Here is a 12563-nt window from a genome sequence, read left to right on the forward strand (position 1 = left end):
TGAATATATTTATATTTTCAACATAACCAGAGAAGAAAACATAGGTATGCAAAAAAAAAATATTTTGATGTATTTTTTTTTTTTAGCCCCAACCTGAGGAACATACAATTAAGTATGAAAGGGAACATCTTTGAATCGACCAAGCCATGGGTAGTTTTAATTCACTTCCTGGATAATTCTGATTTGCCTAGTCCACAAATTGGCAACAGTTTGTGTTACAGACACATGGAAATGATTTTGGATTAGTCTTTGCTCCTTTCCATGTACTGGGGATATAGAAAACTCTGATTATTAATTGAAGCAGCTTTTTGTTTAGTACTGATACTAAGCTGAGGCTGTGTTGTTAAAATATTGAAATACTTCTACAGTTATCCCAAAACCCCAGTCCTTAGCCTGGGGTCCCCCAAATCCAGCAAATAAAGAGATAATCCCTGGCCCTGCAGAAGCTTCCCACACCTGTTTCCGGTGTTCCAGGTGATGTCTGCTTTGGGTGGTACTTGCTCTGTGCTGCGCTGGTTGTTGAATGACTCAGCAAATATCCCTAACTTTATAGGATTTAAAACATGGAGGTTGACTCTCCAGCTGTGATAACACTCCATTGATACTGGCCTATATCATTAATGATGTCCTTTTTTTTCTTTAGTCTTTAGTTTCTTCAAATCATTTCTTTGACTCCCCTTCCTTCTTAAAACTTCACTTTCTTATTTCATGTGACTTTTTCATAATTTTCACCAAATTTTACCCCTCTTTCTTTTGGTGATTATCTCACTATTTTTTCTCTCCTTGATTTCTCAGTCATGTCTGAGAATTCTTCCACCACTACTAGGCTGATGATCAATCACCTCTGCTCTCTCAACTTTCATTTTGGCTTTTATTATTAACTGCCCAAAGACCTTCTGATTGCTTCTTTTTTTTTTTTTTTACCAGTTTATGAATGACTCCCAGTCAGACCCAAGGACAAACTATTAACTTGATTCTCAGACCATTTATCATTCAACCCCTTCCCCCTTTTAATTCCAATTCTTCGCCAATTAAAAGTGAACTATACCTCCTAATTAATCCTGTATACTTACTCCTCTTTGATACATACTCCATACTGTTCTTATTCTTTCAACTTACTTTTAGTAAATATTATGTGCTAGACACTATGCAGAGTACTGCTGACATTGTTTGTATCATTACTTTTGACTGGAAAGAACTTCATCTTTATGACAACCATTCTGATCCATTTCCAAACCCAACACTAGGCTCCTGCCTCTGGAGATTTCTTGACTTTCTTTGGTCGTCTTATGCATGGTTGACTTCTCTATCTGTAAACTTATAGAATATTATATCTAACTATATTTTGGTGCTGTCTTTCACAGTATCATTTGTTCACTCTTCTGGTAACAAGTTGCCAAAATCCAGCTATTATATTTTGGTATTCTGGTAAGTGCATGATTCAAGAGGTAGCTGTATCTAGCTGTTCGGATAACATTATGAGGGTCCGATCATTCAGATGGATTCTTAAAACATGAACAGGTCATGAACAGCCATAAACTTGTATCTTCGTTGTCATCTGCAGTCTCAGAAAAGGAGAGACAAAAACTCTGAACAGAAGTGGCTCTATATTTATATCGATCCCCTAAAAGCACTGTGACTGGCCTTGATGGGGTCATGAGTTTACCCTTAGATCTATCAGTGCATTCGAGGACCCATGATACTTGGTACAGGGCAGGGTCACACATGAAGACCACTTTGGAGATAGTTCCCCAAAGTGAAAGAAGCTGAGCAGGCAGATAAAACTAATAGATGTATGCTACAGCTACGACTGGGAAGGAAGGTCATCTTTTTAGGGTAGATTAAAAATAGAAGTACTGTCTCCTACTTTTGTACTTAAGAAAACTAGGGAACGCGGCAGGACTTACTACACTGTTGTTGACCTATGATAATGATGACAATGCTTTCCTTTCCTGGGAAAGGTGCCATGATGTGTTCTTTGCATACATTATATATTTACATTAATTTTTAAATTAAAAACTGTAAAAACTGCACGGTAATTTTATGAATGTGTTTTAGCATAGTCTTACTTCAGAGAGATTCAATATCTTGCCCAACAGTGTAATAACCTTAAACCAGGATTTGCATCCAGGTTTGTGACTCTAAGGTTCAGATGGATTGTTATATTTTCAGTTTTTTTTTTTTTTGTTAGACTTGATTCCATTAGCAACAACAGGTTTGTACACAAAGACCAAAACTTCAAAGGTGACATTGTCCAACAAAACCACTAGAAACAGGACCTGCCTGGTGATGTAAGGGTTAAGATGCACCCTGTGAAGCTATCTGCAGCCACTGCAGCATGAGTTCGATTCCCAGCCAGGGAGCAGCCCACATGGCGCAGCAGACCTCTCCTGACTCACCCACTGTTCCCCTTATCAGTGTACTTCGCTCGATTTGCCTGTTCTGTTCCCCACTCTGTCTCTGGTGAATCCTCTCACCCCCCACACCTCTGGCCTGTACCCCAGCTTTTGTATGCATAAATAAATAAATCTTAAAAAAAAAAACACTAGAAACACATGTTCTATCCGTGGGTCATTAGTAATGTGCTCAAGGACAGGATGACAGGAAGGATGCACATTTCCAGGATATGGGCTTCATGCAGAATGAGTCAAAGGTAGGCAAATTACATCATGAAAACAAACATCAAAACACCCTAATTGCTTTTAATTGGGCCTAGTCCAACCTGATTCTGTGCTTGTACATTTTGCTATAAATAATTAGATGCCATCTGAACAAACACAAAAAAACACCACCACCACCAAGAAACAGCATGTCCCTTGTCATTTTCCATTCTAGGTCATCATGGTTCTATAGTTTGATGAGACCCAAGAAGATGAGTTTTTATTTTTGCTCCTAACACGTACTAGTCCCAAGTTGACTTCTTTCTGGAGTGTTTTACTTGGGCTCACATAACCGTGGTTAATCCCACACAGTAAATCCTTCCAAAGGGAGGGCGTTACTCAGCCTAAGACCAAGGGCTGCTCAGTTATGTTTGCAATGACAACTAGTTGATTTTTAAAAGTTAAGCCTTCAGGAACCTCTGTGGTATCCAGTAATAATAGTCTAGAATTTTATTCTAAATAAAGTGTAATATAATTATGTAGGGATGTTTCCTGAACATTAAATCACGTCTTCTTTAAACCAAATTGGCCCTAAGTTTGTTGATCAATGTCCATAGACCGATATGTGCTCACAATGCATTCCATGCTCTGTAAAAACTGCTTGTATTTTCTTTCTTGGCCTGATATTAAAATGAAACCAGTAATTCAAAAGGAAAGCACATTGTGACACTCGGCAATAACATAATTATTACTTTTTGTGACTAAATGATATTGCTTTTTTGATGTTCCTCCCACTCACCATTTCAATGTTCACAGTTCCTAGAGAGGAATTGAAATCTGTTTCTTGCTGTTTAAGGGGAACATAATGTTTGACAAACACAAAAAGGGTAATGATGACATTCTGACTGGCAAAGATGTTCCAGAAAGTTTACTCCCAGGTTTGCTTAAACTTAAGGCAAGTTGGACAGCTTTTGAGAGTAGGTCCATGTTTTTCTAAATGCACTTGACCAGTAGTTCTGCTCTCTTCTGCATTGGCCATTCTTGTCCTTTTTTATACACTGACACTTGCAGTCACTTAGAACACCCAAGTCAGCTGAGGACCTTGTGAAAATGCAAATTCAGATTTAGTAATTCTGGGCTGGGATCTGAAATTCTGTATTTGTGAAGAACTCTCAGATGCTGTTGCTGCTACTTGCCTGCAGACCACATATTAAATAACAAGGATCTAGACTATACTTCCAAGTAGAGAGGGATGAATGCCTATGAATCTTGTTGAGACCTACCTGTTGTCTCACACACCTGGCTAAGTGACATTCCAAAAAGGTGCTCAACATACCAATATATTTGTTGAATAAATGAATGACTGAATGAATGAAACAGTTGTATCTAAGTTTACTATCAACTATAGCAGACATAGTCTAAAAAATTATGGAAACTATTTTAAGAAAATGAAAATAGCATAGAAATAAAGTAAACTTATATTTCAGTTTTCTCACCTGACTTTCATCCTAACTGCTGCCCTCATGCATGAGTGCTTATTTGTGACTGTTTTTAGAATAGGTAGGATTGACCCATTGGGTAAATGGTCACTAGGGTTCAATTTAAGTGGTTTATTAATTAGTTTCCCATCAAATACCTATTTTGCATCTTTTGGATGATTGGTGTAAAATAGTCTTAGAAATAAATCTTTAGGTAATAGTTATAATCTGTAATTTGTGTATAAAAATTTTAAGCATTATTTTATGATCATGTGGAAAGAAATAATTGAAAGAGGGAATTCAGATTTGGGGAATGAAGCAAACACATTTCATCTGCTTTCCCCCATGGAAAGTCAACCACCCCATATTTTAAAGTCCATAGGAAAAATAGAATATGAAAACAGAAGAGTTTCATGTTTGTCCTATCTCAAGACCATTTGAAAAATGTCACTTTACAGATGAGGTGGTGTGTTCCAGAAGCATGGGGAGTTCACATCTATTCTTTCACTGCTCTTGGCTCAGAGCAGCTTCCAGTAAACCATTTTTGAATGACAGAAAGTGACAAGGTAATCTGTATATTTAAGCCCCAGATTTTTAAAATTGGGATAATCCAATTTGAAGAATCCAAATCATTGTTTTAACTCCACTTTAGTATATAACTCTGAGCTTAACATAAGCATTAGGGTCCATTCTTTTCAAGAATTGACTTCTAGATGAATATCACCCAGGAAAATAAAATTAAATAAATACTTTATCTAGGACTTTTCAGAGATTTTAATGCAGATGTGAACTGGGAATCCCCAATAAGCTTTTATTAAACTCATTTGACCCCACCATCTCCTTTTTGCATAGCATTTTGGTTCTGTGGATTTTGGGAAGCTATCCTATGTTCCTCATTTCTCTAAGAAAGGCTCATGATTGTCTGCATTGAGAGCTTGCTATTTATGAAACATAATCAAGATGAATATTTGAAAATTAGTACATAAATTATTTTAAAATATCAGTTACAAATAGCATGTAAAGATGATGAGAAAGAAAATTCTTTGGAGAATGCTCTACCTTCTAAAACTTTGCTTTTCAGGATATCACAACTTGAGTTTTTCTGTGGTGGGTCAGTGCTACAAGTGACAGAGCATGTACACTCTGTGACTGTGAAAGGCCACATCTCTACACCTCATTCAGCCACTTTAAGGTTCAGAGGTAGTCTCCTTCCACAGTCCTCCTGAAATGGTTTTAGTCATTGTCTTTGATTTAGAGATCTTTTAAAGAGAAAAAGATAAAATTTCTTCTTCCTGAAATCTTCAGACTGAGGCAGCGGAGAGGCTATGAACATGACAACTATTTCATCTGCCTTTAATTGTCATGCTTATATTTCTTCATTCCTTTCTTTCATTCAGCAACCTTCCTGGGCACGATCAGTAGACCACATAACTTACCTGTGTCTATTTTGAATCTGTTCTCTCCAGATCCTAATATATTCCCATCTACTTTTTTTCCCCCATGCTCATGATTTCAGGTATGAGCATAGACAATGTTGCCCTTAAAACTGACTTCTTATATACGAACAGATGTATGAATAGTGAGAAAAAAGACTCTATTAAAATGACTTCCACAGTGCATAAACCTTTTCTTTTCTTTTTTTTTTTCATTTATTTATTTGGCATAACTCTAGATAAAGAAAAAGAGACATTTAGAAAAAAAAGAAATGTGTTTGTTAATATGAGAAAATTGTGTCATCATGTTGTGAAATTTCAATTCAGATGTACATGGGTAAAGAGGATTTTCTTGCTTTCAGAAGCTATCTCACCTTACTTTTGCTCTTTCTTTAGCAATATGTGCTAAAGAAATCATGTGATTTTTTTTTAAAGTCCAGTGAAAAACTCCTAACCCATTTAGAATGTGACAGATATGGTCATTGCTAAACCCTCAGGAGCTGATTGAGAGAAAGCTGAGGGTTTTTTTCTCCATTTATCTACATGATGGAGATCTGAAATTCTACCAGGTGTTGTCAGAAAATTAAGGTGTAAGATGTGAGATTTGTAAAGTATACTGTGGCATACACACACCCATATATAAACACATGTATTACATATGTACATGTATGTATATATGTGTATACACACATACATATATACATATAAATTCAAATATGGTCATTTTCGTCTTGGGTCTGATATACCAGAAGGTTTTACAACAGAAAAGCAGGGATGTTGTCCTCCTGTCACATTTAATTTACAGCTAAATTCTGGTAAAAGTTGTACTTAGATAATTGTAAAGCACAATGACCAACTTGTATCTAAATATTGGGGGGAAATCTGCGTCCTATTGATTGGAGTTTTAATTGATATATGTCTTTTTATATGTTTCTAAGTAATTATGTCACCTTAAGGCTTTCATGAGGTAAATGAAAATGTTACTGGTGGGTAAATCTGGGTGATGTGATGTGGACAATCATTATTACTTATAGAGCTTTTCAAGTTTCTATAATGAGCATGTTTAAATTTTATGGTCAGAAAAAATGTTGATTTAAAATGAATAATTTATTTAGGAAGGCTCTTATAAACTTTTAGAAGTTCATTTTCTATAGCCTTTTTGTTATTGCTGTTCTTTTTATCTGTAGAGTTCTAATAGTTTGAGAGTCAAATAAGTTACTAAGGATAACACTCTACATTGATCAACTTAGGTTGCTATAATAAAATACCATGTATTGGGTGACTTAAATAGCAAGGTTTTATTTTTTTGGAGTTTTGGGAACTGGAAGTCTGAGATCAGTGTGCCAGCATGGTATGATTCTATTGAAAGCTTTCCTCCTGGCTGACTAATAATTGGTTCTTTCTGTGTTCTCCCATGGCAGACAGAGAGAGAAAACAAACTCTCTGGTGTTTTTTCTTTCTTTTTTTTATTGAGGCAACATTGTAGCATGGTATATGATTTAGGGGTATAGATTCTCATCTCTTAAGAGATGAGATGTTACCACACCACACCCACAGCAAAGCACCCATAATCCTTCACCGTAGTCCATTGGGACCTCCTCCCCATTTTGCTTCTTGACCCCCTCATTCTCCTCTGGTAGCCTCAATTCTGAAGTTATATTTCTAGGATTTATTGTTGGTTTTGACTGTTTCATTGTTTTGTCTATCCTAACCTGATCAGAAAATGGATAGAAGGGCTAAATAGACATTTGTCCAAATAAGACATACAGATGGCAACAGACACAGGAAAAAATGGTCATCATCACTTATCATCAGGGAAATGCAAATCAAAAACCACAATGAGATATCATCTCATACCTGTGAGAATGGCCCATAACTAAAAGACCAAAAACAACAAGTGTTGGCAAGGGTGTTGAGAGAAAGGAACCTTTGTATACTTTTGGTGGGAGTGTAGACTGATCCAGGCCCTATGAAAACAGTGTGGAGGTTTTCCAATACATTAAAAATAGATCTACCATTGGATCTAGCAAATTGACTTTTAAGTATCTACCTAAAGAATGTAAAAACACTAATCCAAAGGGATATATGTTCCTATGTTCATTGCCAGGATATTTTTAATAGCCAAGTTAAAGAAACAATTTTGTTTCTATATGAGGGCACTAATCCCACCATGAAAGCCCCATCCTCATGACTCCATCTTATTCTGATTACCACCCAGAGGCCTCATCTCCAAATATCATCACATTGGGGGGGGTTATTAATTCAGCATATAAATTTCGGTGGCAAAAAAAAACATCAGTCGATAATACTCCCCTCGCTTAAGCTGGCAGTATACAAGATGCATGGATATTTCATTTAAAATAGAAAAAGGCTTGCAGGCTCTGCATGAAAATACTGATGATTGCTATCTCTTGGTGGTAAGGCTAGAGGGCATTTTCTCCATTTTTCTATGATTTTAAAGGGTATTACTTGTATAACTGGAGAAAATTCAGTAAGCATTATTTTTAAAGGAAAATGAAATACTACAGAATGCCATATTCCTTAATAATCCTGCAAATTTCAGATTTTTAAAAATTTATTCTTTTTGCTTTATTTTCTTTCTGAGAACAAGTGTCTTCACACGTGGAATACCCAGATATTGGAATATAGTAAGAGCACAAGTCACAGTTGTTGAACCTCCTCATTTTCCTCCTTTTAATAATAATCACAAAGTTAATGAATCTTGTGTGTTGAATTTGTCATTTTGTTTTTCTTTTTAATATTCTCTCTGTTTTTTTTCTCATTTTGTCCCATATTTGAGTGTAATATTTCTATTTTTTTTTGACTCTGTAAATCAATAGATTAGAAATGCCCTGCAAGTTAGTAATGTTTTTTATCACACAGGGAGTTGACTGCTTGCCAAATAAATCATGACAAGATGATATATTATTTCCAGTTGCTATAAATTTTCAACATTTAGTATGTCAGTCATACTAAGTCAAGATTCAGTATTTAGTTTTACTTATGCCTGTATTTTACATGAGAATCCTTACCCCCATTAGTAGATTTTAATTTCCTTCTCTCCCCGAGTCAAATTCCAAGCATGCCTTATAAAACCAGTCACAGAATATACACATGAACAAACCGCTTTTGTGTTTACAGTAGACTCAAAAGTATATCCTGGTAAACTGTATCTGAAATGATGAATTTTTCTACTTAAATGATTTTTTTAATCTTAAATTTGATTTTTTAAATTACATTTTTTGGTCCCTGTTATCACTGTTGCTTTGGTAGTTTGATTCCCAGATATTAGATAAACATCCAGGTAACTCTCTGTATTGAAATGATATGTGGTCTTATTGTGAGCTTAAAAATTACACTTGATCTTAGCCAAAAGGCCGAGAAGCAATGTGAGCTTAAAAATTAACCTCACAAGTTATCCTCAGAACCGAAAAAAATAAATTGTTCTGCATTCAGGTCTACATCTCACTATAAAGTATTTCTACCAAAACTGCTTTTTGAAATTCTGTGTTGATGATAATTAAAAGCAATTTTCATTCTTTTCTTTCTTTCTTTTTCTTTTTCTTTTTTTTTTTTTTTACCACCAGGACACAAAAATCGCTTCATTGGAGCGAAACATAAGGGATCTTGAGGATGAGATCCAGATGTTAAAAGCCAATGGTGTGCTGAACACTGAGGACCGCGAAGAAGAAATCAAACAAATAGAGGTTTACAAAAGTCACTCCAAGTTCATGAAGACCAAGGTATGGCTCAGAGTTGTAAACTTTTATGCTTAGTGTGACTACAAAGTTATAGTTTACATACATACTTTCCCCAAATACATAATCTGCTTTATGTGATATCATGAAATACATGGGCAATAAAGAATGTGGATTTTTAATTCAGAAACATAGATTCCAAATAGAATCTATCATGGAATTTCTACTTACTGTGGGGAATCAGGATTTTCCAGTGAGTTCCTTCGGTGTCATTCTGTCTTGTAATTGATGTTATATAGTCAGTAGTTCTTTTCCAAATATTATAAGATTTCTGAAGCTTTCTTTTGTAAGTTTCTGTTATTACCAAATTTTTGGTCCATCCCTAGAAGGTGATTATCTCAAAAAGTTGATTATAGAAACCAGTTTAACTGCTTTCAATAATGTTAAGACCTTTCGGGTTTAACATATTTAAGATAGCACTGATTTTGAGTCTCAATGCTGTTCTTTGCTCAAATTAGTCAATCTCAGTATATTCATTCATGAAATAGGGATTAAAAAAAGTACTCACCATTGGGTATGCCTTTGATGATTATAAGAGATTATGCATTAAAAACAATTAGTTTCTTCATCATGAAATGGGGATAAAAAAAAAAGAAAATACTCCATTACTGGGTTGCTTTGACGAGTCTAAGAGATTAAATTTTAATGCATACATTAAAAGCACTTAATCCCTTGTCTGATCCCTAGAAAGCATACAATAAATGACACACTTGTTGATGGTACTATTGTTATTATTGTGATTTGCTACTATGGAACATCTATAAAGTGTAATTATAGTAATCCGTACCATTAATTTGCGTAACTGTTGCCAGTTTTAAAGAGCTTGGCTTGTATTTTTCAAAATCAAACTTTGGGGCTGTAAGTGGATCAAGCACCTAAATGTCTCTTATTTTGTCTCTGTGTGCTTATTGGATTCATAGTAACCCCAAAATAGGTTTTTGAGACTAAGATGGTTTTATTTGTTCCTCTATTAAATCATTTCTCTTCTAAAAACAATAACTATACCAATTAAAAATTTTTTTCCTGCTACTTGCTCTTAAACTTCCCTGTTCTAGGTTTTGTTCTTGTTTGTTGCTTTATAAGATGCAGCTGAGTTAAAAGTATTGCAGACTTCTGTGAGAAAGCAGTGGGAGAGAAGAGAAACAAATGTTTAGATGATGGTTATGATTTTTATCAGTTGTGAAATACATGCATACTCACTGAAGAGAATTTGCAAATTATAGTGAGGAAATAATAATATCTAGCATCTGTTTTGCCACGTATGTATGTGTGTGTGTGCATATGTGTGTTTCTCTGGGGAAAAAAAACAGAAACTGTGCTTACTTCTGCCAACTTTCCATCTGTAAGTAGACATTGGGATTATGACTAAAATTTTGGATCAAGGAGTGGAGATACAAGAAGGAGAATGTCCACTGAATTTGTAACCTCTTGCTCTCAGGGACTGCTACAAAATGAGGAAAAGATTCCCTTGCTAAGTCCTCCCTTCTGGTGTCTGTTTTGTAGTTTGTCTCTTTCAGAGAGCTGAGCTGAGGTGCAGGAGGCACAGGGGTAGGGTGGCCTGCAGACCATGACCAAATCACCCTGGGAATAAAGGCCAGAGACACAGATATGAATGAACTCATGAAGTTGGGGGAAAATGATTATTTTGGCCTAAACTTTTCCTCCTCACCCTGTCATTCAACAGTGGGGGAGATAGTTTAAGCCACTTGTACAATTGAAACTGCAGTGACTTTGTGAATTGCTCCTCACATGGACTCTGTCCAGGTCAATAAAACATTTATATGGTCTTCAGCAAGCAAGTTAGGACCTTTATTAGCTTATGGTTGTCTGAAAGAACATCAGTCCTTGAGTTTTAACTTTTGTAGCCTGGTTGCTTTCTTTCTTTTTTTTAATTATTTTTTTTATTGAGGTAACATTGTTTTACAACACTATGTATGTTTTAGAGGTATAGGCTGATACCTTTTCAAATATATGACCCCATCATGCTCCCCACTGAAGCACCAATGTTTCCCCACTGTAGTCTTTTGGGCCTCTCCACTGTTTTGTTTCCCAACTTCCCCATCCTCCTCTGGTAGCCTCAATTCTATAGTCAGATTGTTAGGATTTATTTTGATTTGTGTATGACCCTTTGTTTTGTTTCTCAATATTTCATATATGAGTGAGACCATCTGACTTATTTCACTTAGTATAATCCCTCCAGTTCCACCCATGTTGTGACAGACAGCAAGTTTTCAGTTTTCTTTTCATTTTTTATAGTTGAGTACTATTCTTTTGTGTGTTTACCACTTCTTTTTTTTTTAATTAAAGATTTATTTTTTTTATTTATACAAGAGCAGGGGTATAGGCCAGATGTGTGGGAGGGTGAGAGGATTCGCTAGAGACAGAGAGGGGAGCAGAACAGGCAGACTGACGAAATACACTGCTGAGGGGAGCAGCAGGCGAGACAGGAGAGGTCTGGCTGGACATGTGGGTTGCTCCGAGGCCAGCGGGGATGGAACTGACACTCTAGAGGCCGCGGACAGCTTCACAGTGCTGCGCTCAACCGCCTGAGCCACCAGGGAGGCCCTCTTTTGTGTGTTTACCTCTTCTTTATCCACTCTTCTGTCATTTGGCACTTGGGTTGTTTCCATAAGTTGGTTATTTTAAATGTGCTATAATGAGACTAGGAGTACATATATCCTTTCAAATTAATGTTTTTGCATTCTTTGGGTAGATACCTAGGAGTTGAATTGATAGATCATCTGATAGGTCTATTATCCATATTTTGAGAAACTTCCATACTGTTTTCCATAGAAGCTACACTAATTTACATTTCTACCAAACAGTGTAAGAGGCTTCCTTTTTCTCTACAACCTTGCCAGCACTTGTCATTTCTGTTCTCTTTGATATAGGCCATTCTCACAGGGATGGAATGGTATCGCATTGTAGTTTTGAATTACATTTCTCTGATAAGAAGTGATGATGAGCATTTTTTTTCATGTGCCTGTTGGCCATCTGTATGTCTTCTTTGGGGAAGTGTCTGTCCAGATCTTCTGCCCATTTTTTGAAGGGGTTATTTACGTGTTGAGTTGTTTGAGTCCTTTGAGGATCTTAGAGATTAGCCTTCTATTCAGATGTATGATTGAGAATATTTCTCCCATTCAGTAAGGTGTATTTTTGTTTTAATGATAGTTTCTTTGCTTTAAAAGGAGCCTTTTAGTGTGAGGTAGTCCCATTTCTTTATTTTTACTTTTATTTCCCTTGCCAAACACATTACTGAAGCCAACATTATGGGTATTATACCTATGTTTTCTT

At 35.9% G+C, this 12563-nt stretch overlaps 1 protein-coding gene across 1 annotated transcript in view; it reads left to right on the forward strand.

The window, feature by feature from the left end:
• ERC2 (ELKS/RAB6-interacting/CAST family member 2) overlaps nucleotides 1-12563 on the forward strand; it is a gene marked incomplete at both ends in the record, with an annotated part of 688274 nt that overhangs the window by 208894 nt on the left and 466817 nt on the right. Inside the window, one exon of the mRNA XM_084248450.1 lies at nucleotides 9099-9254. Within this exon, the coding sequence (XP_084104576.1) occupies nucleotides 9099-9254 (156 nt within the window). The remainder of the gene's footprint in view (nucleotides 1-9098; nucleotides 9255-12563) is intronic.

Source organism: Talpa europaea, assembly GCF_964194135.1.
Source record: "Talpa europaea genome assembly, chromosome: 11".
Taxonomy (NCBI): Eukaryota; Metazoa; Chordata; class Mammalia; order Eulipotyphla; family Talpidae; genus Talpa; species Talpa europaea.